The following is a 24,111-nucleotide window of genomic DNA, read 5'->3' as shown; positions in this document are numbered from 1 at the left end:
ATTCCAAGAGCTGGCCCTGGGCGGACAGCCTTAAAAGCGAACTGTACCGAGCGGCCTCGCCCATTCATACCGTAAGAGCCGGTGTTTGCTACGGGGAAAAACACGTCTGTCTCCGGTATAGCGACACGCCCAGCCCGGTCGGCCGTGTTCGTAGTCACGATGCATTGCTTGATTGCTGTGATCATACTGCTAGCTTCGGTGCCTGGCGCTTCGTTTCAAAAGCAGGCTCAACAGGTAAGGATGTTTTGGATGTCATTTTATTTCTAAATAGGTTTATAATATTTCTGTTTGTATGTTCCGTCGTTTTGGAAAGAATGTTACATCCTGACGTTTCATCATAATTCATATATCATCTCAATGAAGAGCAGTCATTGCAAAAACAGTAGTAGAACTCGAATCTGGGACGGTAAACATTTCCAATTTTGTTTAAAAAAATCTTTGAAAATGCACTTGACTCTCCACCGACTTTGCACACATCAAAAGAAGCGGCGCCTGGATACTACATTCCATGGGCGGCGGACAAGGGGGTAGAGGGGGCACTTCCCCCCCCCCCCCAGATTTACCCAAGCGCCCCTCTAGCGGACATTAATGTGCCCCCTCGAGCATAAATGTGCCCCCGAAAAAAATGTTGCAACCTGACGCCACTTCCACGATTGTGTACAAAGTCTGTGTAGAGTCAAGTATTTTCTAAAAAAATTGGAGAAGTTTCTCAGTCCCCTATTCATTTCTTATCATCATTTTGAAAATGAATGACCTTCATTGAGACGATATATGAGGAAAAAAAGTGGCGTCGGGTTGCAACATTTTTTTCCATGGTATAGAGAGTTCTGATATGATCGAGGAATATGAAAACCAAGCCCCAAAACCCTTACAATGCGCCCTGAAAATGGGCATATAATGCGTAGTTTGCATAATGGCCTGTTTTGAAGAGTGCACCCTATTTTGGAAGATGGTACCAGCCCCCCCCCCCCCCCCCCACCCCCACCCCCACTATTTGATTTTGCGGAGGCCAAGTGTCCGGTGAAAAAAACGCGTCGACATTTCAGCACGGATGTGCCAAAAAACTGTCCCTTTTTGGTGATGTCCCCCCCCCCCCCCCCCCCCAGTTTGAAAACCGTTCCGCCGCCGTTGCTACATTCTTTCCCGTTGGGTTTATAGAAAATCTGCTGCACAACTAGAGAGTATTGTAATGATGATCACAGACTATTAATATATTGAATTTAGATATTGAATGACTGTGAAAAAATGTTGCAACCTGACGCCACTTCCGCGATTGTGTACAAAGTCTATTGAGAGTCAAGAAAGTAAAGGTATTTCCTAACAAATTGGAAATGTTTCTCAGTCCCAGATTCATGTTTTATCATCATTTTGACAATGAATTACCTTCATTGAGATAATATATGAAGAAAAAGTGGCGTCAGGCTGCAACATTCTTTCCACAACGTTTACTAAAAAGTCAAATTGAGCAGGGAAAATATTGAAGCATTTTCTGAGAAAACACTGAGACTTGTTTGTGCACAGGGGGTCAAGCGATATCCAGGTATGGAATTCTTTCCGTAACATTTAGGCCTTGACACGTGCCACGCCTTTACTCGTATAAATATGACCGTTTGCGCATGCACCGTTCAGCAATTTTTTAAAATAAAATGTTTCTATTACCTTCTAGTAAACACTGACACTATTATTGTACATTGTCTGGGTACTGCTGTTTTGAGTAAATTGTATGGCATGCGATCATTTCTTGATGTAAGCTACTATTAAGTGAGTGAATTAACTCGTGTATCTTGACCTGACCAGCAAATACAATCAATTACCACTGTATTTGGTACTTGCAAGGTCAATTGGAGTCGCAATAACCTGGGAATTTCTCGTAAATAAAAGTCTTCAATAGCTAGTTTCCTAAATGTGTAGATAGTTTTGCCTTCTCCTCAAACTTCTTGTTACCACTGTAATCTCCTTAGGTCACTGAGACTCGCCGTGTGCCCAAACCTGCTCGAAATTTTGAAGAAGTCCAAGACAACAGCGAAGGTGACAATTTTCTTTTACGTAAAGTGTTTCTTTGTAAAGTTAGTAAACCACACACTAAACGAGGACGAAATGTTTTGAGTTCATTCAATTTAAAACAAAAATATATCTTGTCTTATGAAGTGAAGAATGTTTTGCCTGATTTAATATGCAGGCCTTCCTTAGATGCTCAACTAAAGCCTATTATTGTACCTTTGGGCCTATGATGATAGATGTATTCCACTTTTTGAAGCTCGTAGTTTGGTTTTTTTTTTTGCATTTTTTTTTCACTTTTGCCCACCATAGGCAGCCGGCATCTTCGTGATGTCGAGTCAAAACGCAGTCATCTCCCGCTATGTTCATCAGCCACTCAGTACGAATGTGAGAATGGCGACTGCATCCCATTCACCTACGTATGCGATGGCAAACGCAACGATTGCATCGGGGGCGAGGTGAGTTCCATTGTGTTGTATGGAAGGCAAATTAGGCAAAATTGTGGGCTTGACCACTCCTTTCATGGTTTAAATTATTTCAACAAATATTGTCCAATACGCATGAGTATCTGAAGTATAAATACATGCTGTGATATTTGTGACGTCATTTTTAATATTTCAATAGAGGTGGTCAGTGCTTGAGTGCATTGTCCATGTCTTTACATAGAATATAATTATTCCATATTTATTTTTAAAAAATGCATAAAGTACAGTACATGGGTTAGCTCCGTGAGTCATCAACAGTCTTTGTTTGAACTCTTCCCCAGACATTTTAAACTCTGACTAGGGTTTTCTCTCTCCATTGCATCTTATGAAGTGGCTCCAGATACGAAAAGCTTATGCCATGATTTTAATTTAAGATAGTCTTTAAAGTGCTACCTACTCTTAACAGGGTGGTAAAAAAAAAAAACACCCCCCCAAAAAAAAATCCACCGCAACGGCATACTTCCACTACTATGAGGCTCGAACAACCTGTACTAATTCATGGGGAATCCTTTTAGAAGAATTATGATACCAAAATCTTCTGATTCGGTCCAGAAGTTTTTGCTGCAAAACCCATTTTATGAAGCACACTTCTTTCATGTAGGTATTATTACATAACAGCCCCTCTATCAATAACTGAGTCAAATTCCTGGGCGTGGCGTAGTAATTTCATCGAGACTAAAAATGGCCCCACCTTGCTTCACAAACTAGGCTCTAAAACAAAAACTACTTTTTTATGTTTTATTCAAAGATACAATCAACAATTAAATAACAATAATCTACGTACATGCACAGTTAATCGTCTGCTCTATAGGTACTACTGAATTACACACAACAAAAATTCGAACAAAACAATTTACTCGACATGACGAAGCTGGAGTTCCTGCTCAAAAAGGATGATAAGGTTGGAGTACTGGCCAAATTTAAAACGACTCACTGTTTGTTTACCTTTATTAATTAGAGTATTCAGAAACCGATAACTACTGTATGTTTCCCCTACCCCTACAAAAACTACTGGACCGAATCAGGCAATCTTGGTTTCATTTTTCTTCTAAAAAGATTCTCCATGCATTGGTATATGTGTTTCGAGTCTCACGGTAGTGGAAGTATGCCATTCCGGTTTGTTGGACAACCTTGTATAACCACATTGATAGAAATCACATTTAAAGTAATCACATGAAAATACCGATTCTGAAATACTCTATACGCATCTAAAAGTTTTATTTTCTTTACTTTTTGCTATAATCTCAGGACGAGAGGAACTGCGATCAGCATGTCTGCTCTTTTGACCAATACCGCTGTCCCACCGGCAAGTGTATTCCCGACTACTGGATATGTGACGTAAGCAAGGATTGCAGGCCTGGGGGCGAGGATGAGATGCTCAACTGTCTGACCAGGCAATGCGATGCTGGAAAGTTCCGCTGCAGATCGGGTAAGCCATTCTAAATGCAGAGGGAAAACTTTTAGGGCTTTTAGCACTGAGTAATTCCTGTGGTTATAGTATATGCATGGGTTAAAAAAAGGTGCATACCTATGTTCCCCAATACCTATGTTCCCGTTCGCCTTACCCCAAGCCTAACCCAAACCCTAAGGATTTTGGGGAACATAGCTATTGGGGAACATAGGTTTTGGGGAACATCGGTTTTGGGGAACATCGGGAAGGCCCCAGTTGACTACATGAAAACATTTTGCCTGTACATGGCGAGTCGGAATGATCTGTACCCAAATTAAAGAAACTAGTAAAAATATGTAGCATTTATTATTTTTAAAAATGAGATTATTATAGGCTGGTATTTAGGACATATTTGGTGAAAGTTCCACGTATATCCATTATACCATTTTAAAGAAAAGCGCTATTAAAGAACAAACAATGCAGTCACACCAGTGCGCGATTTCAATAAATTTGTTGAACCATGGAACCGTGGTCAGAGTGTTTGAAGCGTGTGTTTTTTGCTAGCGCTTTTCTTCAAAATGGTACAAATGGATATACATAATTTTTTAACCAAATATGTCCAAAATACCAGCCTATAACATATCTCATTCGCACTTGTTTGGATAATTGCTATACAGTTTTAAATATTTTCTGTAATTTGGGTCCAGATGATTCTGACTCGCCCTGTAGAAAACCTTACTGGAAATCGAAGGCTGCCCACGGCCACTGGCGGAAGGGCCTTTAAGCACAACCACTATGCCATCAACATCGCGAGGTGAAATAAAAGTAAAATCCCTGCTGCCAAAATGTTCGATCCGCCTAATCAGAATAAAGGTGCGATAGTGGGAAGTGGAAACTATATCTGCAGTCTTGCATTCTCTTCGTTGTTTTCCTCATGACTTTTCTAAATCCAGAGCAAAAGGGGCGTCTTGAAATGACGTCGGCATAACCATGGAACTAATGGATGCATTACTAGGATTCCAATTTCACATCTATACAGGTGCCTGTTTGCCACAGTCCTTCGTATGTGACGGCGAGACTGATTGTCCTGACGGTGATGACGAAGTAGAACCTTGTAATAACATTGGTGTGTTCTGCCAACCAGGGGAGTTCCGCTGTAACAATGGACAATGCATACTGCAGGTAAGACTGGGCTAGGGGGACTTTGGACGGTTGGTGGCAGCAAACACATCAAACACTTTTTTGTTTTTGGTACATAGGTTCTGGGCACAAGTACCCCTTCAACGGCCAGAAAGGGGAGCTGGGCTAGGGGGAAGACTCGACTGGTTCCCGGTCCATCTTCTGCGTATTTCGAATGATCTTAAGTTATTGGGGGCGGGGATTAGTCTGGGAGATCATCGCAAATTAATTCCAACGAAGAAGCTGTGGCTAATAGCTTTGGCACCTTCAAGAAGTCGTGCGTACTTGGCGCTTGAACCAGTACAGTACAGTTCGCACACGCTGTGTGTCCCGCCCACGGGCACTCTCAAAAGTGGTAAAAACGCGCCCTCTTTTGTTCGCGCAGGGAGCCCATAACAGCGCAGCGCGTAATCGAAAATTACAGAATTGTCTGAGTTTGTCATAAATGTTACGGCCCCCCGCATCCACACGTTTTCAAGTTTGTCCGGGGAAAATCAGGTCTACTCTTCGAAGTTCATAGCTTCAAATATGTTTATATTCATTTGATTTGATTAATTCAATTCTGTTTTATGTACAGAGCAAGCACTGCAATCATGTTATTGACTGCCCTGGTGGTGACGATGAAGCAGATTGTCCACATCAATGTCCTGGTCAATTCATGTGTAACCGAGGAAACTGCATACCTCAAATCTCCGTCTGCAACAGGGTCAATGATTGTGCGAGTGGCGAGGATGAGGTGAACTGCCCAGGCAGGTGCCCTAATCAGTACGAATGCAGCAACGGACAGTGTATACCACAGGCCAGGGTGTGCGACGGACGGCAACATTGCTCCCAGGGCGAGGACGAGGGATCGTGCTTCAGGCCTTGCACCAGTCAACAGTTCCGCTGCGATAGTGGCAAGTGTCTGAGCAGGGAGTACGTGTGCGATAGCATTGTCGATTGCGGCCAGGGCGAGGACGAGCGAAGTTGCACACCGTGCCTGGGACAGTTCAACTGTGGGACATATTGCATCTCCACCACGAGGGTCTGTGACGGTCGGGTTGACTGCCCTGCTGCTATCGACGAGGCAAACTGTCCGGTGATCTGCGAGGGGAGATTCCATTGCGGCAACCAGCAATGTGTGGACGTCTCTCAGCGATGTGACGGCCAGGTGGACTGCTTTTTCTCCCAAAGTGACGAGATGAATTGTCCCAGTTGTAAGCGTGGTTTCCTGTGTAGCAATGGGCGATGTATACCTCCAGCTGCCGTCTGTGACGATGTGCAGGACTGTCCTCGTGGTGAAGAGGAAGTTGGATGTAATGACAGGCCGCCGTGCAATCCAGGCTATTACCGGTGCGTTAACAGTTACTGCATCCCGCAAAGGGGAGTGTGTGACACTGTGGTGGATTGTCCTAGCGGTGACGATGAGTCTCAGTGTCCGAATACACAGTGCAGCAGCAACCAGTACAGATGCCGTGATGGTTCGTGTGTCAGTCGCGATCGAGTCTGCGACGGTCGCGTGGACTGCAATGGCGGCGAAGACGAGCGGGGTTGTCCCAACAGAGGATGCTTAGCGACTCAGATCAGATGTATGGATGGTAGCTGTATTGATTCCAATAAGGTGTGTGATGGACGGCTTGACTGTTCTGCAGGAGAGGATGAACGGAACTGCCAACCTCCAACCTGCTCGGTGGATCAGTTTGAATGTCAGGATGGAATGTGCATCTCTTCCACAAAGGTCTGCGATCAGAGACAAGACTGTCCAGACGGGGAGGATGAGATGAATTGTCCAACACGCGGATGCCTGGCCAACCAGTTTGAGTGCAACGATGGACAGTGCATCCCGATGACTAAAAAGTGCGACAGGCGCCGCGACTGTACCGGCGAGGAAGACGAAGAAAACTGCCAAGGTTGTTTGACGAATGAGTTTCAATGCAACGATGAAAGGTGTATTTTGTCCTTGCAGGTGTGTGATCAGGTCAGAGATTGCACCTACGGGGAAGATGAACAGAATTGTCAAGTTCGTGAATGTCTAGCCAACGAATTTGAATGCAACACTGGACGGTGCATCCCTATGGCGCAGAAGTGCGATAGACGCCGTGACTGCCCTGGTGGCGAAGACGAAGAAAACTGCCAAGGTTGTTTGACGAATGAGTTCCAATGCAACGATGGCAAGTGTATTCTATTTACTAAGGTGTGTGATCAGCTCGGAGATTGCTCAGAGATGGAGGATGAACAGAATTGTCCCGCTCATGAATGTCTAGCCAACGAATTCAAGTGTAGCGATGAACGCACCTGCATTCCGTTAGCTCAGAAGTGCGATCGACGCCGTGACTGCCCTGGTGGAGAAGACGAAGAAAACTGCCAAGGTTGTTTGACGAATGAGTTCCAATGCAACGATGGCAGGTGTATTCTATTTACTCGGGTGTGTGATCAGCTCGGAGATTGCTCAGAGATGGAGGATGAACAGAATTGTCCCGCTCATGAATGTCTAGCCAACGAATTCAAGTGTACCGATGAACGCACCTGCATTCCTTTAGCTCAGAAGTGCGATCGACGCCGTGACTGCCCCGGTGGCGAAGACGAAGAAAACTGCCAAGGTTGTTTGACGAATGAGTTCCAATGCAACGATGGCAGGTGTATTCTATTTACTCGGGTGTGTGATCAGCTCGGAGATTGCTCAGAGATGGAGGATGAACAGAATTGTCCCGCTCATGAATGTCTAGCCAACGAATTCAAGTGTAACGATGAACGCACCTGCATTCCGTTAGCTCAGAAGTGTGATAGACGCCGTGACTGCCCTGGTGGTGAAGACGAAGAAAACTGCCAAGGTTGTTTGACGAATGAGTTCCAATGCAACGATGGCAGGTGTATTTTGTCCATTCAGGTGTGTGATCGGGTCGGAGATTGCTCGGAGAGTGAAGATGAACAAAACTGTCCGAGCCGTGAATGCCTAGCCAACGAATTTAAGTGTAATGATAGACGGTGCATCCCGATCGCTCAGAAGTGTGACACATTCCGTGACTGCACCGGCGGTGAAGACGAAGAAAACTGTTGTCGAGCCAACGAATTCGAATGTAACGACGGTTTGTGCATTTTGATGACTCAGCAGTGTGATAGACGACACGACTGCTCTGGTGGAGAAGATGAAAGCAACTGTCCTGGGTGTTTGTCGAGCGAGTTCAGCTGCAACGATGGTGCGTGTATCTCGAGGAACAAGGTCTGTGATAATTTCAGAGATTGCTTGCAGGGAGAAGATGAGCGTGATTGTCCATCTCAAGGCTGCCTGACTAATCAGTTTGAATGCAACACTGGTTTGTGTATCCTTTCGACTCAAGTCTGCGATGGACGCCACGACTGTCCGATGGCAGAGGATGAAGCTAACTGCCCAGGCCGAGGATGTCTTGTCGGTCAATTCATGTGCGATGATGACACATGTATCCCTGGTAACCAAGTCTGTGACCAGCAATGGGATTGTGCGAACGGAGAGGATGAGCACCTTTGCCCGGGACCCGTCTGTACACCTAATCAGTTTCAATGCAACAATGGTCAGTGTATCTCGTCTGAGCTTGTTTGTGATCAGCAGGGCCACTGTGCTGAGAGTGAGGATGAAACTGACTGTCCCGATGAGGCAAGATGTCTGTCTAACCAATTCCGATGTAATGACGGCACCTGTATCCAAGTTTCTCTGGTTTGTGACGGGAAGGAGCATTGTAGGAATGGAGAGGAGGAGGCTAATTGTGTTCGGCCAGATCGATGCCCGAAGCAGTACACCTGTCCGAATGGTCCCTGTATTCCCTTGGATAAGGTCTGTGATAAGATGATCGACTGTCCGCGTGGCGAGGATGAACTGGAATGTTCCATCGGAAGCCAGTGTGCCAACAATGAATTTCGCTGTTCATCGGGAAACTGTGTCCGGTCTGGGTTTACCTGCAACGGTCGTAACGATTGCGAGCGGGGAGAAGACGAGGAAGGGTGCACTGTGTTCCAGTGTCTGGGACGATTCTCTTGTCAAGACGGATCGTGTGTGAAACTCTCACAGCTCTGCGACGGCGCGCGAGATTGCAACCTTGGTGATGACGAGAGAAGCTGCGGTGTGGAACCGGAGCCTTGCGACGGGTACCAGTGTAGCAAAGATCAGTGCATACCGACCGAGGCTCGATGCAATGGTTGGCTGGATTGCTACGGCGGTGTGGATGAGTCGGGATGCGCTGTTGATCCGTGCAGACTTCTTTTCACGTGTGGTGATGGGTACTGTATCAGCCCAGCATTGATCTGTGATGGGAACTCAAACTGTCTGAATGGTAGAGACGAACATGGCTGCGATGACGATCCGTGTCTGGGGCATGTTAACTGCGGTGTGAACGGTGGGTGCATCGCGGCTCTCTTAGCTTGTGATGGAGTGCAAAACTGCCCCATGGGAGAAGATGAGATGAACTGCCCGCCTCCAGAATGCAACGAGGACCAGTTCACGTGTAATGATGGCACCTGTATCTCCCAGACCTTGGTATGCAATGGGAATCCTAATTGTGGTGGTGGTGCCCAGGAGGACGAGCAAGGATGCCCGAATCTAGGATGTCGAGCGGGCCAGTATCAATGCCGGAGCGGGAATTGTATCTCGCAAAGCGCTGTCTGTGATGGTAGAACGGATTGCTTTGCAGGAGATGATGAAACAGACTGCCAGACCCGTCAATGTCTACAAGACCAATTTAGGGTAAGTATAGTAGCAGTGAAGTAGTAGTTATAACTTGAAGTAATATTCTGGTTCATCGTCTCGGATACCAGGGCAAGGTACACCAATCGATATAAAACTTTAGTTTTAGCAGTGCAAGAAAACAATATAAAGATATGAATTATTTTGTTGTGTTATCCATATCCACAGTGTAACGACGGCAAGTGTATTCCGCAATCATATCGCTGTGACCATCGCTTCTTCGATTGTCCTGACCGGGAAGATGAGCTGAATTGCCCGGGCGTCTTTCCGCTGTGTCGCGGTGACGAGTTCCGTTGTAACAGCGGAATGTGCATCCCGGCAGCCGATAGGTGTGACGGACTATACAGAGATTGCTCGACTGGCGAAGATGAAGATAACTGCCCCATCAAATGTGGCGCGTTCCAATTCCAGGTAAGATCAAATTGTAAACATTCGCATTCCGACTACCAAATTTAACAGCCTGGACGTTATTTTATCTAACAAACCATCTAAAACCTTAAGAGAATAAGACACGTCTACTCATGGTGATGACAGATACCTTAAAGTACAGATCGAATGCATTTACTTTTATGGGATCTCTTAAAGCATCGAGTATGCATGCTAATAAAAATTACAACAGTGCCAAATTGCACTGTTTACAAGATTAATCATCTGACAGGCAAACTGCAATGTTACAATTTACATCGGAAAGAATGTACTTTCCAGACGCCACTTCTCTATGGAGAGTCAAGAACATTTTCTAAGTATTTCCTCATAAAATTGGAAATGTTTCTGAGTCCCAGATTCATGTCGTTTCAACATTTTTTGCAATGAAAAAACCTCGTTGAGATGATTTGTGAAGACAAAAGAAGCGTCAGGATGCAACATTCTTATCTTTTACGTGTCATGGACTTGTACAACACAGTTACACATATTCAAAGTTGAAAGGTAGACTTTGTTTTGTAAATTTCCAGTGCGGGAACCGATGCGTAACTGCCCAGCAGATGTGTGACGGAAACGATGACTGCTCGGAGGGGGAGGATGAGATGCAAGCAAACTGTGAAGACTTCCAAAACCTCGGTAAGAGTGGCTCATTTTTTCCCTTTTTGTCTTCTTCTTCTGCCTCACTTGTCCGTGAAAGTAAACCTTGCATTGGAGTGATGCCTATCTGGCGGTCTAGGTTGAGGTTCATAGCAATTATAATTTGCTTCGATCCCACCCACTCATAGCAGGTGGCCAAGGAGGACATGCAAACGTTTATTTTCTAAGGTAGGGATGTGTAACCCCGCCCAACCTACAAACTTGGGCAAATTGGCATTCATGACAGACCCGCTTTCCACCATTTATTCAAGGCCCGTTCTACCTTGATTTGATCGTTCGCTCTTTCAGACCAGTGCGATCCCCACTACGAGTTTGCCTGCTACGACGGCACGTGCCTTTACAAAAGGCAAAGATGCGACAGCATACCAGATTGCCCTGGGGGTGAGGATGAACGTCTGTGCATCGAAAGCGGAGAAGGTAACATTAAAAAAAAACTGTTTCAGTAAAACTATAAACCATATGCATACAACTACAACATTCTTACCTCTAATTAAGCCACTAGTCATTACCAAAGTTCCTACGAAAAGTTTGAAGCATTATTTTTTTTATAGTTTCAAGTAAATATCGCCTCTAACCTAGATCACTCAGTCGGCATGATCTTCAATAAATAGATGACCGTTATTTCTGGATTCAAACAAGCCAAACTACAACACAATTAAGGCAGTTTTCATTTTTACATTTATATCAGATACAAGCTGAAGATCATTTGTATCAATTGAAACAACAATATGACATTGACAAAGTTATAAAATTGGTCTTCATGTACAGGCGTCATGCGCAGTCTTGGTGAAACGCTCCAATCTCTTGAGACCAAGTTGAATACAATAGAAGACGCTATTACCGGTAAGTTGTCACACTGACATTTTATTGGAAGTTTCTCTTAAGGTAGTACTACTTCCCTGGAAGTAATTTATACATTACAAGACAACATTATGCTCTGATTTAGACAATAGCAACATATTCTCGAGTTGTAAGAGAGATCTCTTGTCTCAAACTGTGCGTGCGAGAACCAACTTGAACTTTTTATTTGGTTTACTCTGTAAACTGAAATATGTATTCAATTTCATTTAGTCAATCTAATCATATCGATTATTCCTATCTGGCACACAGGAAACGAAGATACGAACAACGAGTCTGCGACACCGAACGCGTCCACTGCGATGGGAAGCAATGACACGGGCCGAAAGCGAGAGTTCGCCAGAATTTACCGGGAAATGCGGAACGCTCGGAAACTGAAGGCATCTTCATCTGGCACCGACATCAAAGCCGCAAAACGAACACCAGAAACTGACTCAAATCCATAGAAAGCAAACTCAACCAGAATGACAGAAATTAAATTTCATTGGAAAAATATTTATTAGAATTTATAATAAAAATCGTATTTGAAAAATGTGTGAAACACATCTCTGTATTCAAATAATAAAAATGTGAAAAAAAAATAATGATTAAATTTCAGATCAAAAATAGTCAACAGTTGTTACAATTATATTGGATGTCTTCTGCAAGTTTAAAATGTCATGACCTTTGCAGTAATTTTATAAACCTTTTCAGTAATTATAAGCCAAGTGCATGCATAATAATCAACTAGTGAAGCTTTGCGGTAACACCATGTAGAAATCTCTCTTCGGAAGATGCACTATGTGTGGTTCTGAAAGAACCGGTTGCATGGTTGTAAAACTTGACGTTCTCCTGAAGACGACCAGAGCATATGGATTGCAACGTCGACTTTTACAACCAACCGGTTCTTTTCAGAACCACACGTCTTCCCAAAAGTTTCTACATTGGCGTTACCGCAACCCTCACTAGTTCATACCACCACCATGCAAACTTTCAAATCTTATTAACATAAGATCGTTAAACTTGTCATTTATTTGCACAATAATGTTCACATATCTTGACTTTATTTACAAAACTGTTTAACCACATCTTATTAAACATTCGAATCCATTTGTTACCAAATTAAATCAATGTGTATGCAATACTTCAATATCTTGTACCGTACTATGATCATTCACTACCTCAGTACAGATCTATTTTCAAAAAAAATCCTTTAGAAATGATAAGCGAAATTGAAAATAAAATCGTGTGGCAACTAATAAAGTTGTGATGATTTTGTGATTTGTTTCGTACACGACGCCTCCATGGTTTTTCTTTTAAGCGTTACTCGGGCTTAGTATTACTTTCCAAAACGTGACACTAGTATTATAGTAAACTGTCATTAAAGTATTAAAACATATAGCAGCTAACGACAACATGAAAAACCAATCTATAGCGATTCCTGCTCGATATTAGTTTATGAAAATAATGCAATGTCTTTATTATCGGTTGCAACTTTGAGTCAAATACAATTGCCTTAAGATAATTTCATATTGATGCAACTACAAAATACAAAAGCACCGATTGTTTCAAAGACAGTAATTAGGAGCCGACATTGGAATGGATATATCCCCAATGTCAATCGCTAGCTCTATCCTCGGAGACTTGCAGCTCCGGTTAGGCACACTTCCTATAATTGTTCCGTTATCTCAACAATTCTAATTAACCTCCTTTGCAAACATGCATTCTGGGCAAAGTTGTCCTTTCAATCAAAATCAATCAAGTGCTCCCTGCCTATACGTAAAGCAGGATTGACTGGCTGGGACTGTTTGTGTAGCTTGATACAGCTATGCTTTGACTGTAGGTGATTGATAAGACACCTGTGTCAACCAATTGCCTGCTTTTGTATTTTGACTGAATTTGACTGGTCAGAGTGCTTGCTTAAAGTTTAATCCGACTGTTGGTGACTAGACGTGTAAACAGCATGAGGGGAAGTGAATAGAATTTTTGACTGTCTGTGACTATTGAAACAGTAGTTAAATTAAGTACACTTTGAATATTATAATTTGTTAATTGGTCTACATTTCAAAAGTGGTTCAGTTTGGGCGAAGCTTCAGACAAACGACTTCTACAGCTTGTGGGCCGGTTGGGATGCCATCTTCTGAAGTAGGTCGGCCGGGTACCAGTGTGTACTGTAAGCTGTCAAAGATACAAAATAAAAATGACACCAAAGTTATGTTTGTACAAAACATTTCACAAAGTGAACTAAAATTGTTGATTCCTTGCGATTTCCAATATTTCGATTTAACCGACTCAACTAAATGAGATACCTATGTAGACTAATTGAACAAATCGTTTTAACTCTCCTATATGAATCTTTCATCTTGGCTATCACATGATTTCTTTGCTTTCAAATTTGCATCTTAGATGCATAAGGGTGTGTATCTTATATACTTTCAAGATGTCTTCTTCAAATATGTTTTCAGATATATTGCTATTTGTAATCTTTTCTGTCTACTTCGCATATCTAAAATAACTAGTGTCAAAAAATTGAATAATTTTTTTTTAAAGAACAAACAAATGGCATCTTTCATTTTCACGACTACAAAACTTGAAAGTTTAAAATGCTTTTTCTCAGTATTTTACTTTTGTTGACAAGTCGATAAATGCAAACTTTAAACAGCCATAACTTGTCAACAGAATGTCTGATTGAAGAGCAACAAACAGTATTGTAAAGAGAATTGTATGCTCTTTCGTTACACCCCAAACTTCATTTCGACCTCTGCCCGGTTCTGCCTCATTTCGCCTGAATGGCTGACATTTGTGTTTTCTCTGTGATACTTACGGAATTGTTTCTGGTAGTGCAGGATCCGCTCGTACACTCGCTGAAGTCCAACCTGTTTGGCATAGAACATGGGTCCGCCTGTGTGCCGTGGCCAGCCATAGCCGTACAACCTAAGCCGTAGAAAATAGTAATGACATTCTACAACCAATGTAGCATTCTGCATAGCCTCTCATAATATAGCTTAGTCTCTAATATAGCTTAGCCTCTCATATAGCTTAGCCACACATCTTACAATGATCATGCGATTATACAGACTGTGGGTCACACACATAGCCTCTTGCACAAATTTAATTTATAGCAATGTAAATATGGAAGCTATTGCATATTTGTTTGGATCCAGCATTACGGAAGGGGGGGGGGCTGAAAATGGAGGCAAAACCAAATGTTACAACAAGGGCATATACTTGGTCATGTGGGTGAAAATTTCTGTCTTTGAAGTGATTAAATGACAAGTTGACAAGAAATGAGGGAAAAAGACAAGACGTACCTAAAAAAAAAAAATAATAAAATAAGTGAAAAATGGGTGGGGGGGGGGGGGGGGGTGTGTGCTGGCTGCGCTGACCCTTCCCCCACCCCTGTGGATCCGCTACACTATTTATTGATATGTCTCATATAATCATATAAAGACTTCAGCAATGAATCAAGAATCTCAAGTATGAGACAGGGAGGACTATTATAATAGGAGGAACTCACCATGTGATGTCAATTTCTTCCATTGTCCTGGCGATTTCTTCCTGCAGGATTCTAAAGCCCTCATTGATGAGTGGGTACAGACATCGCTCGATAATTTCCTAGCATGAAATGTTTTTGATAAAACTGCGTCAAGTGGGTGCCACCGGGTACTCACTGGGTATAACGGCTGTGACAGGTGGGGAACCTATAGGTGGTGGACTGGGTATCAATGTCAAGTGGGTACCACCGGGTACCTACTGGGTGTAAACGGTTGGGTAGGTGGGGAAACCTATAGATGGTGGCCTGGGTATCAATGTCAAGTGGGTACCACCGGGTACCTACTGGGTGTAAACGGTTGGGTAGGTGGGGAAACCTATAGATGGTGGCCTGGGTATCAATGTCAAGTCGGTACCACCGGGTACTTACTGGGTATAACGGATGTGACAGGTGGGGAAACCTATAGATGGTGGCCTGGGTATCAATGTCAAGTGGGTACCACCGGGTACTTACTGGGTATAACGGATGTGGTAGGTGGGGATAGCTAGGTGGTGGCCTGGGTATCAATGTCAAGTGGGTACCACCGGGTACTTACTGGGTATAACAGATGTGACAGGTGGGGATACCTAGGTGGCGGCCTGGGTATCACAATGGGAGTGGCAAAACATTTTAAGAAAAAGCCCCGAATTCCAAAACCCTTTGACCTATAGTCATGAAATTTCTTGGGTATGTTCATGGTGAGTTGCTCTATGCATGTACTGAGTTTCAAAATTTTTCGTTACTCAATGGCCGAGATCTTGGGATCCCCCCACCCTCCGGCTGAGAGATGGTCAGAATAACCCGGCCCTTTTAGGGTTAATATGGGTTCGCTTAGTTTTCAATGGGAGCCTTTCACAGATATTACCTCAGCATAAATCTGTCTGCGCTTGATGCCATGTTTCTCAGAGAAGTCCAGGATGAGTTGTTCTACTTCTGGATCTCTTTGTGGCATTCGGCCGCCTGGCTTGCCGTAGTTATAAAAGCCCTTGCCTAACATAACGCAGGAATAAAACATAGGAGGCAATGTGCAATATACTGCTTTCAAATACTTTTCAATTAATTGATTGGTATATTTATTAGGAGAGTTTCTAATATAACTTTTTGGCTGAACACTTGCTTTTTAATTTATAATATGAAATTATTACTAAATGATTATGTTTGTCTTCTACAAATTTGATCCGTTCAAAATTGTTTTGCACGGACAATTTTAATTGTTTGAAGAAGTGCACTTTTCCATAAAATTAACAAAAAATGGATGTCAAATAGTTTTCATACATTTAAAAGGAGGAGAAAGTTGCACAAATATATATACTTCATCTCATGGACCCCTTAATAATTTTACTGATTTACAAAGAAAGTTGACCTGTAACTCTACATACAGTTATTGTTGTTACTTACCAATGCTCATTTGCAGTAAACATTGTCAACTGTCAATACTGGGTGAGTCCCGCAGCTAATGTAACGCTAATCGTTCTCAGAAAAACGCAACTGCAGAATTCCCGCTGCTAGCACAGCAAACTAACGATCATATATGATGTTGAATTCAAATAACTGGCAGAATAACCCATGAACACGGTGACATATATTGCACCTACCTGTTTTTTGTCCCAGTCGTCCTTTCTCAACCAGCATATCTGCCAGTGGGCTGTAGCGCTGGCCGTTTCGGTATCGGGCCGGCTTACTGCCGTCGGTGTCAATCAGGCCACGCTCTGTGCGTCCCTTGTAACCAATATCCAAACCTGAATCAAAACATCAGCAGGTAACTCACGTTTGCAAGCCATCCATTTCTTTTCTCCATTTTTCATCATTTCCACTCTTTCACAAAAAGTACTCTTTTTTTCTGGACCCCCTTCCCCCTTCTCCAAGAAAAGGGGGTGGGTAACTGTCTTTCAAACTATTTTCAGCGCTGCCAACTTTGAGCAAGAGCTGAGAGTGAGAATTTGACCCTGGAGCTTGATCGGGATAAATCATGCGCGAATCCCTACGGACGTGGGTACGAGGCTCGCTTAAGGGCCCCAAAAACTTGCAGATGACAGCCTGAGCCTGCCTGGTATCGAGGCTCATGAAAAACAATCCTGGACCTGGGTCCGGTCAATGTCAAAATAATCTCGGCACGAAGTGGTTAAAGTAGCTTTCATAGACACAGATGATGATTTCTCTGCTTATCATGGAGGTAGGTATTATCATGATTTGAAGTTATTTTTAAAAAGTGTACATGGCCCCCTTTTTTCCTGTGTATATTCACCAGATAGGTCCGACATTTGGAACATGCCCATGGGCAGTCCAAAGTCTCGCAGTGCCTGGTCCACTTCATGGGGTAGGCAGCCTTCCTCTAGCAAAAACGAAGCCTGTGGAAATGATGGAATCGGCATTGAAATAAATAGAGTCACTACTGACAGAAAAACCAAAAATTCACAAAAAGATGAGAATTCAATGTATTGGAGAACAAATTTGTGCAAATTGTTCGACTATACAGCCTAACTAAAGGTCACTTCCCTTCACCATATGACATGGCATCATTTGCAAGAATATCCAACTTTCTTTAAGATCCATGGGCGTCGTGGGGGGGGGGACCTCCCTTCACCCACTCCAGAAAAGCCACCCCCCCCCCCCAAAAAAAAAGGGACCGTCAAAGGAGGTGAATTTTTTTTTTTTTTAAAGGCAAGAGGCGAATCATATTGTTAATTTATTGAATACTTAACAACATGGACCTTTTTTAGGAAGTGTCGAGTGATATGTCTAGCACCCCCTCTCGATATTTCCACAGCCGGTGATCATCTTTCACTTCTGCTGAGTGTTTGTCTACAAAAAATCCTCGCAATGCCCATGTTCACATCTGATTATTATTTTCCGTTCCCCTGAGTGCAATATCTTAAAGGTGGCGTTTAGAAGCACAACTCCATTGTGAGACACTTACTTCTGTAGCGTATGCACCAAGCATCCGGTTGCCTACAAAACCAGAGCAGTTCCCCACAAGCACTCCGACCTGAAAATTACAACAAGTCCAATTTCAGATATCTATGTTTGTTATCATTGTTAAATTAAGAAGATTAAGAAATGTTTCTTTGAATTCTTCCTGGAAGGAACATTGTGAAACCGTCCGTTAGATAATACTTCAGATTCAAGATGGAATGGGAGATAAGATCAACTGCTTTTAACAAATGGCAATAATGGCGGAAAATGTTTTGGAGTTTGGGACGCCAGAACAGAAAGGAAAAAAGATTGAAAGCAGAAAAAAAAATGAAATCTCACAAACAAGCAATCTGTTCTGACCTTGCCCATTTTCTTGGTCAGATCCATGACGGTTGCCATGGCAACAGCCGACGTCTTTTTGCCGTAGATGTTCTCTACGAGTCTCATGATGTGAGCGGGGGCGAAGAAGTGCATGCCGATCACGTTCTCAGGCCGTTTTGTTGCAGATGCCATCTATAAAAAATGGTATAAATAGATTATGTTGCATTTTAAGGGATTCTTAAAAGTGAAAAGGCTAAGTCTTCTTCCCATAGACATATGTTACAGCAAGCCACAGCCACTGGACATAGCCCAACATGTACCTGATCGATATCCAGTCCCGACGTATTGCTGGCCAAGATGGCGGAGGGCTTACAGACAGCGTCTAGCTTGCCAAACACTTCCTGTTTGATCTTCATGTTCTCAAAGACTGCCTCGATGACGATGTCTACGTCTTTCAGGTCTCCGTAGCTCAGCGTCGGTTTCAAGAGGGCCTGGAGCTTCTTAGCCTGGGGGGCGCCCATTCGACCCTTTACTACGTAGTAACCCAGGAAGCTTTTTACCGTGTCTACACCACGTTGCAGAAACTGTAAGGGATACATAAGACTTTAGGCCATATTACACTCACGGTTTTTGCGTCAATGTTTTGGATTGCGCTCAAAAACAGCATCTTGCACACGTTCTCATTCAGCTGATTGCAGGTACACGATGTCATGCACTGAACCGACAAACAAGAGCACACACTCTTGTTTTACTATACTCTCAAGGACAATGCTTTGTGTTTCCTTTGTCCCTGTAATATAACACTCTCCCATAGACTAAGCACACAAACTTTCTACAGAGGACCGTTTCCAACAAAAGACCCAACTCCCGAGGACTGAAAGGATCTGTTGTTATCCCTTTTGACAGATACTTTTGGGATAGCTGCAAATAATCTACTCTAACTTTAAAAAAAAGGTAAGGGGAGTATTTGCTGAACTTACCTCATCATTCCGTTCAATCATGAATGTTGGGATACCGGCTGATAGGAGAGACATAGCGATACCTGCTCCCATGGTTCCCGCACCAATCACTGCGGCTGACTTAATGGCGAGAGGCTTGGCCGTTTTGAAGCCGACACCGCGACTTGGTACCTCCCACTGTCAATAAAGGACATATACTTGACAGCATATAACCACAGACAAATACAGTTTGACGGTCACACCTAAAGAACATACCCCTCTATAATAATCTTACCTTAGTAACCGCACGTTCAGCAAAGAATGCATACTGCTGTGCTCTAGCTTGTCCTGATGTCATTAACATCATCATCAACTCACTCTCTCTAATAAAACAAGACAACCATGTTATTCACAATACCTTCTCAAGACAATCGGCTACATCTTGCATTTAGCCAACTGGCTCAATGGCAAATCAAGTGGGAGATTCTTGAGCTCAATGGTAGGCCTACTTACTTTCGCAGACCCTGGGCATAGGTAGGACTAGTGACTGCCGCCTCCACAGACTGTAAGCAGGTCAGGGGTGCGATGGCACCACGCGATGACTTGATCAACTTGGCACGCATCTCTGACACAGAAAAAATGTCATTCACAAATTTGGAAAATGTCAGGATTTGGCACAGTACCCATGTGCATTTTTTAACAAAAAAATGATGGAGGAGACAGGATTTGAACCTTAAATCAACCAATGGACAGTGCAGACTTCAAATTGCTTGGATAATTTTAACCCTCCAATACAGTCTGTGCAAAGTTGTCCTTTCAGTCAAAATCAACCAAGCGACTGTTTTCAACAGTTAAGAGCTCCCAGCCTGCACAAAGCAGGATTGACTGGCTGTGACTGTTTAGGCAACTCGCTGCAGCTATGCTTCGACCGTACGTGATTGATTAGCCAGCTGTGCCACCACTTGCCTGGCTTTGTCTGTTGACTGAATTTGACTAGTCACGGTGCTTAATTGAAATATGATCTGACTGTTGGTGACTAGCCTGTGTAAACGGCACGGCAGGGTTAGAGGATTGATTTTTTGACTGTCTGTGATTGTTCAGACAGCAGGAGGGTTTACAATGGTCATGTGAGAAAACAAGGATACTACATGTACATGGAGATGCTTACCGTCAAAGATTTGTCGCACATTTGCCGGGGCGTTGACTTTCATCTGACTGATGCGTCTTGGAGCGACAGGCTTACCGGCAACAGACTTAGCGAAAGCGATTCCTTGCTTGACAATGTCACCCTCCACAACCTGCAAAATAAGCAGTCATGTTTTCCATTGTTTCAATAGGACTAATGATTGTTAAATTTCAGCAAAGCAAACTTTCAGCAAAGAAGGGGGGGGGGGGAGTTAGAGCAGCTTGACAAAATATGCAAAGTAATTTTCAAAATTTTCCATCCAAAGATAGTCTAACAGATAAACAACCCCAATAAGCCAGTTCGGTATTCCAAAATAGTCTGGTGCACAGCAAGATTCGATGATTTCTTTTTCGGGATAAACGTGGCAGTTAAATGCACATAAGACTTTGGGGGACGTGGTAACCAAATCTGCGTTCTGTGCAATTTTTCGTGTAGTGGAAAGGAGATGGAACTTTCGTTCCTACAAAAGTTTCGACACACAAGACACCTCAAACACTTCGCTGTCCAAAGGTTTTTAGCAAAAAATGTTATACATGTACTTCAGAACACGATGATTACTTTAAGTTTGCTGGTACCCTGCTATGCTTTTGCAAGCATATGATGAAAGTTTTATCCCGAAAGAAAAATCGGCAAATCTTGATGTGCACAGGCGCAGTTGGAATTCCGAACTCGCTTATTGTTTTAACTTCTGAAAAAGATTACCCATACTGACATAACTTAATGAACTGCACAGGAAGCTAAATCAGGACACAACGATCAACTTCTCATCAACTTCTGTTATCTTCAAATTTAATTGGAAAAAAAAATAAATTGACAACCAACTCTTGCTGACTGACCTGATCAACAATTCCTTTAGCGAGGGCGGCCCTGGCAGACAGTGGTTTGCCTGACGTGATTATCTCCAGGGCGTCGGCTATCCCTGTCACTCGAGGCAATCGTTGGGTTCCTGTTCCCCCTGGTAGGATACCCAGAGTCACCTCGGGAAAGCCAACTCTGTTGGTCAACAAAACACTCAGAGATTATATACCCCACGAGACTTAAAGGAGGGGAGTGTGGCCTAGTGGTTAGGGTTCGTGACTCATGATCAGAGGGTCAGGGGTTCGAATGCAGTTGCTGGTCATATATTGTGTCCTTGGGCAAGCCACTTCACCCCACTTGCCTGTCACCACCCAGGAGTATAAATTGGATACCGGTATTAGCTGGGGAGTACTGTGATGGACTAGCAACCCATCCAGGGGGAGCCGAAATATTCTCAGTCGTTTCATGCTACTGAAACTGGAGATAAACGCCGGCCTGATGGGCCACATTGGCTCGTGACAGACTCTATTCTTTAAACACTGTTTACCTTCCATCCTTCCTGATGATACGATAGTGACATCCCAGGGCTAACTCTAGTCCTCCTCCGAGTGCCGTTCCATGGATGGCTGCCACGACCGGTTTGTCTGTGGCTTCGATGGCATGGATCACATCAACCAAGGAGGGTCCTACGATAGAACAGACAAAGTATTGAACACTGCACCGACATGACACTACCGTTCAGATATAGTCTTGGCCAAAGTCTTGGCCCTCGCACTAACGTCCTGGGCAATTTGCAGCAATTGGGGCGTGGCCATTTTATGTAAATTAGACCAATGGTATATATTAATATCTTCGAACAAAAACGGCCACTCCCAATTTGATACCGGTAGTCACATGCTTGCGCGGGGGTATTGCTGCGTTGCATATTTATTTAGCGATGTTTTATCACTGCACATAGCACGTATGTTGAGTGCGCGCACCTGACTATAAACCATTTCGCGATAACCAATTGGTTCCCTGAGAAAGCCTAGGGAGAAAAAAAAGAAAACAGTTAAACAGCTACTACAGAATTCCCAAGACGTTAGTGGGAGCAGGCGCGCTAGTCTAATCGTACCGTTAGACATACACGATCCACTATCGATCACTAGCATCTTGGGCCAAGACTTCAGATTTGAAAATAAGAACTCAATCTATGCGATGATGCACTCTTTCTCTGGTTGTTGAGAGAGTAGGCCCTATGGATCTATATTTACAGTTCTTCCACTGAGTTCACAACTTACCCATTCCAGCTTTATTAGTGCCAAACTCTGAAATATCAGCTCCAGCTGGGAATGTCCGACCGTCACCACACAGAACGATGCATCGGATGGACGAGTTACGACTTGCTCTCTGGACAAGGCAGAAAGCACAGAACCATGCACGTGGGTGAAACATATTCAGTTACTGACAATTGCCATGTCTAGCCAATGCAAAGATTATGTGATTATCTCTATAAAGGGGGTGTTGCAAATTTATCATGGAACCAGAGGTTTACTAGACATCTGCTTATCGGACATAACGTTATAAGAATAAAGAGGCACAAATACGTTTAGGATTCTGAATCCTTCCTACCTGGATACAGTCCCAGATGCCCTTTCTGACGGGAAATCTAAAAAAAAAAGACAATAAATTATTACATGAGCATCACTCAACATCAAATCTAAAATCATGCTTTAGTTGTTAGTAAGATGCTACTGGAGAACATTATGTCATGTCTCCTGTTCTCATCAATTAAATTATATTTGACTCACCCTAGAGCATTCACAGGTGGATATTTCACTCTCACAACTCCAACGTCCCCTACAGTTGAAAGCTCAGCCATCTTGAAGTTAGACCTAACAGTTACCTGCAGATGGAGAATTACAACGAAGCAATTCAAGACGCACTAATCACGTAATGTACACGACAGTTCATGTTTTCAAGACTGGTTTCCAGTCCACCCACTGCATACATTGTATTTCGAATGGGGAGGGGATTAGTCTGGGAGACCATCCTAAGTAAAATTCGAATGTATTCACGCACCGACGACACCCAACGTCACACAAAGCTTGCTGTGTGTGGCAGTGGCTATTCAGAAAATCATGCATAGGCCTACTTCGTCTTGTTCGTGCGCGAACCAGTGCAGTGCAGTACGCACACCCTGTGTGTCCTGTCCATGGCTCTCAAAGCATGGAGGAAGGTGGCAAAAACGCGCCCTCTTTGTAGCTGGTGCATGGAGCCCATGGGACCGTAGTAAACATTTACGGGCTGCCCTGTCATTGTCAAGCGCAGCGCTAGGCCTATACAAAATTACACGCGGGCGCGCGGTTTAGCATGACTTGTCACCTAAACTCATGACATTGACACTGCACTCTGCAGTCGGCATGGTCGGCTGTCATGACAGTCATGCAATCAAAAATGTAAAGAAAAATAAGTAATTACCAATCGGTTAATTGTGCTTAGTCAGGAACCGAATGCGATGCAGCTAGCCCACACACACAGATAAGGATTGATGACATTGAATCAAAGATAAGAAAGTTAACTATTGACAGAACAAACTCACGCAAACTCACCGTACCCAAGCAGTCAACACACCGAGCGCCACCAACAGTTTGAATTGTGTCACGTCTCGATGTCAAAAGGGGGCGTGGTTAACTGATACCGACCACACATTATCGTGGAACGTCCCTCGGTCAGGATCGGGATGGAGTTCAGGTCCTGTGCTTATATAGTGGCTAGAACA

At 43.5% G+C, this 24,111-nt stretch overlaps 2 protein-coding genes across 4 annotated transcripts; one reads left to right on the top strand and one right to left on the bottom strand.

The window, feature by feature from the left end:
- The first annotated feature begins 31 nt into the window (after positions 1-31).
- Positions 32-12,954, top strand: LOC119744423 (low-density lipoprotein receptor-related protein 2-like). Of its 2 annotated transcripts, XM_038220349.1 has the most exons (12): positions 32-234; positions 1,962-2,028; positions 2,311-2,456; positions 3,732-3,912; positions 4,913-5,055; positions 5,630-7,668; positions 7,900-9,745; positions 9,914-10,156; positions 10,699-10,804; positions 11,114-11,242; positions 11,594-11,668; positions 11,936-12,954. In XM_038220349.1, exons 1-12 carry the CDS (start codon positions 160-162, stop codon positions 12,127-12,129), a joined length of 5,244 nt encoding a protein of 1,747 aa, XP_038076277.1. In that variant the 5' UTR covers positions 32-159; the 3' UTR covers positions 12,130-12,954. The 2 variants fall into 2 exon arrangements, with proteins under 2 accessions (XP_038076277.1, XP_038076276.1); XM_038220348.1 differs by having other exon boundaries at positions 33-234; positions 5,630-9,745.
- On the bottom strand, positions 12,883-23,965 carry LOC119744426 (peroxisomal bifunctional enzyme-like). Of its 2 annotated transcripts, none has more exons than XM_038220351.1 (19): positions 23,947-23,965; positions 23,141-23,235; positions 22,962-22,998; positions 22,631-22,739; positions 21,898-22,036; positions 21,389-21,545; positions 20,535-20,664; positions 19,880-19,991; positions 19,662-19,749; positions 19,409-19,564; positions 18,749-19,012; positions 18,468-18,620; positions 18,112-18,180; positions 17,440-17,542; positions 16,790-16,933; positions 16,060-16,184; positions 15,180-15,277; positions 14,487-14,596; positions 12,883-13,840 (listed from the first exon to the last, which is right to left on the bottom strand). In XM_038220351.1, exons 2-19 carry the CDS (start codon positions 23,209-23,211, stop codon positions 13,770-13,772), a joined length of 2,136 nt encoding a protein of 711 aa, XP_038076279.1. In that variant the 5' UTR covers positions 23,212-23,235; positions 23,947-23,965; the 3' UTR covers positions 12,883-13,769. The 2 variants fall into 2 exon arrangements, with proteins under 2 accessions (XP_038076279.1, XP_038076278.1); XM_038220350.1 differs by lacking the exon at positions 23,947-23,965 and adding an exon at positions 23,811-23,936.
- Between the last annotated feature and the right edge of the window lie 146 nt (positions 23,966-24,111).

Source organism: Patiria miniata, unplaced genomic scaffold (genome assembly GCF_015706575.1).
Source record: "Patiria miniata isolate m_02_andy unplaced genomic scaffold, ASM1570657v1 HiC_scaffold_7, whole genome shotgun sequence".
Classification (NCBI taxonomy): domain Eukaryota; kingdom Metazoa; phylum Echinodermata; class Asteroidea; order Valvatida; family Asterinidae; genus Patiria; species Patiria miniata.
Note: the sequence above shows the minus strand (reverse complement) of the source record. Positions and strands in the feature narration are given on the sequence as shown.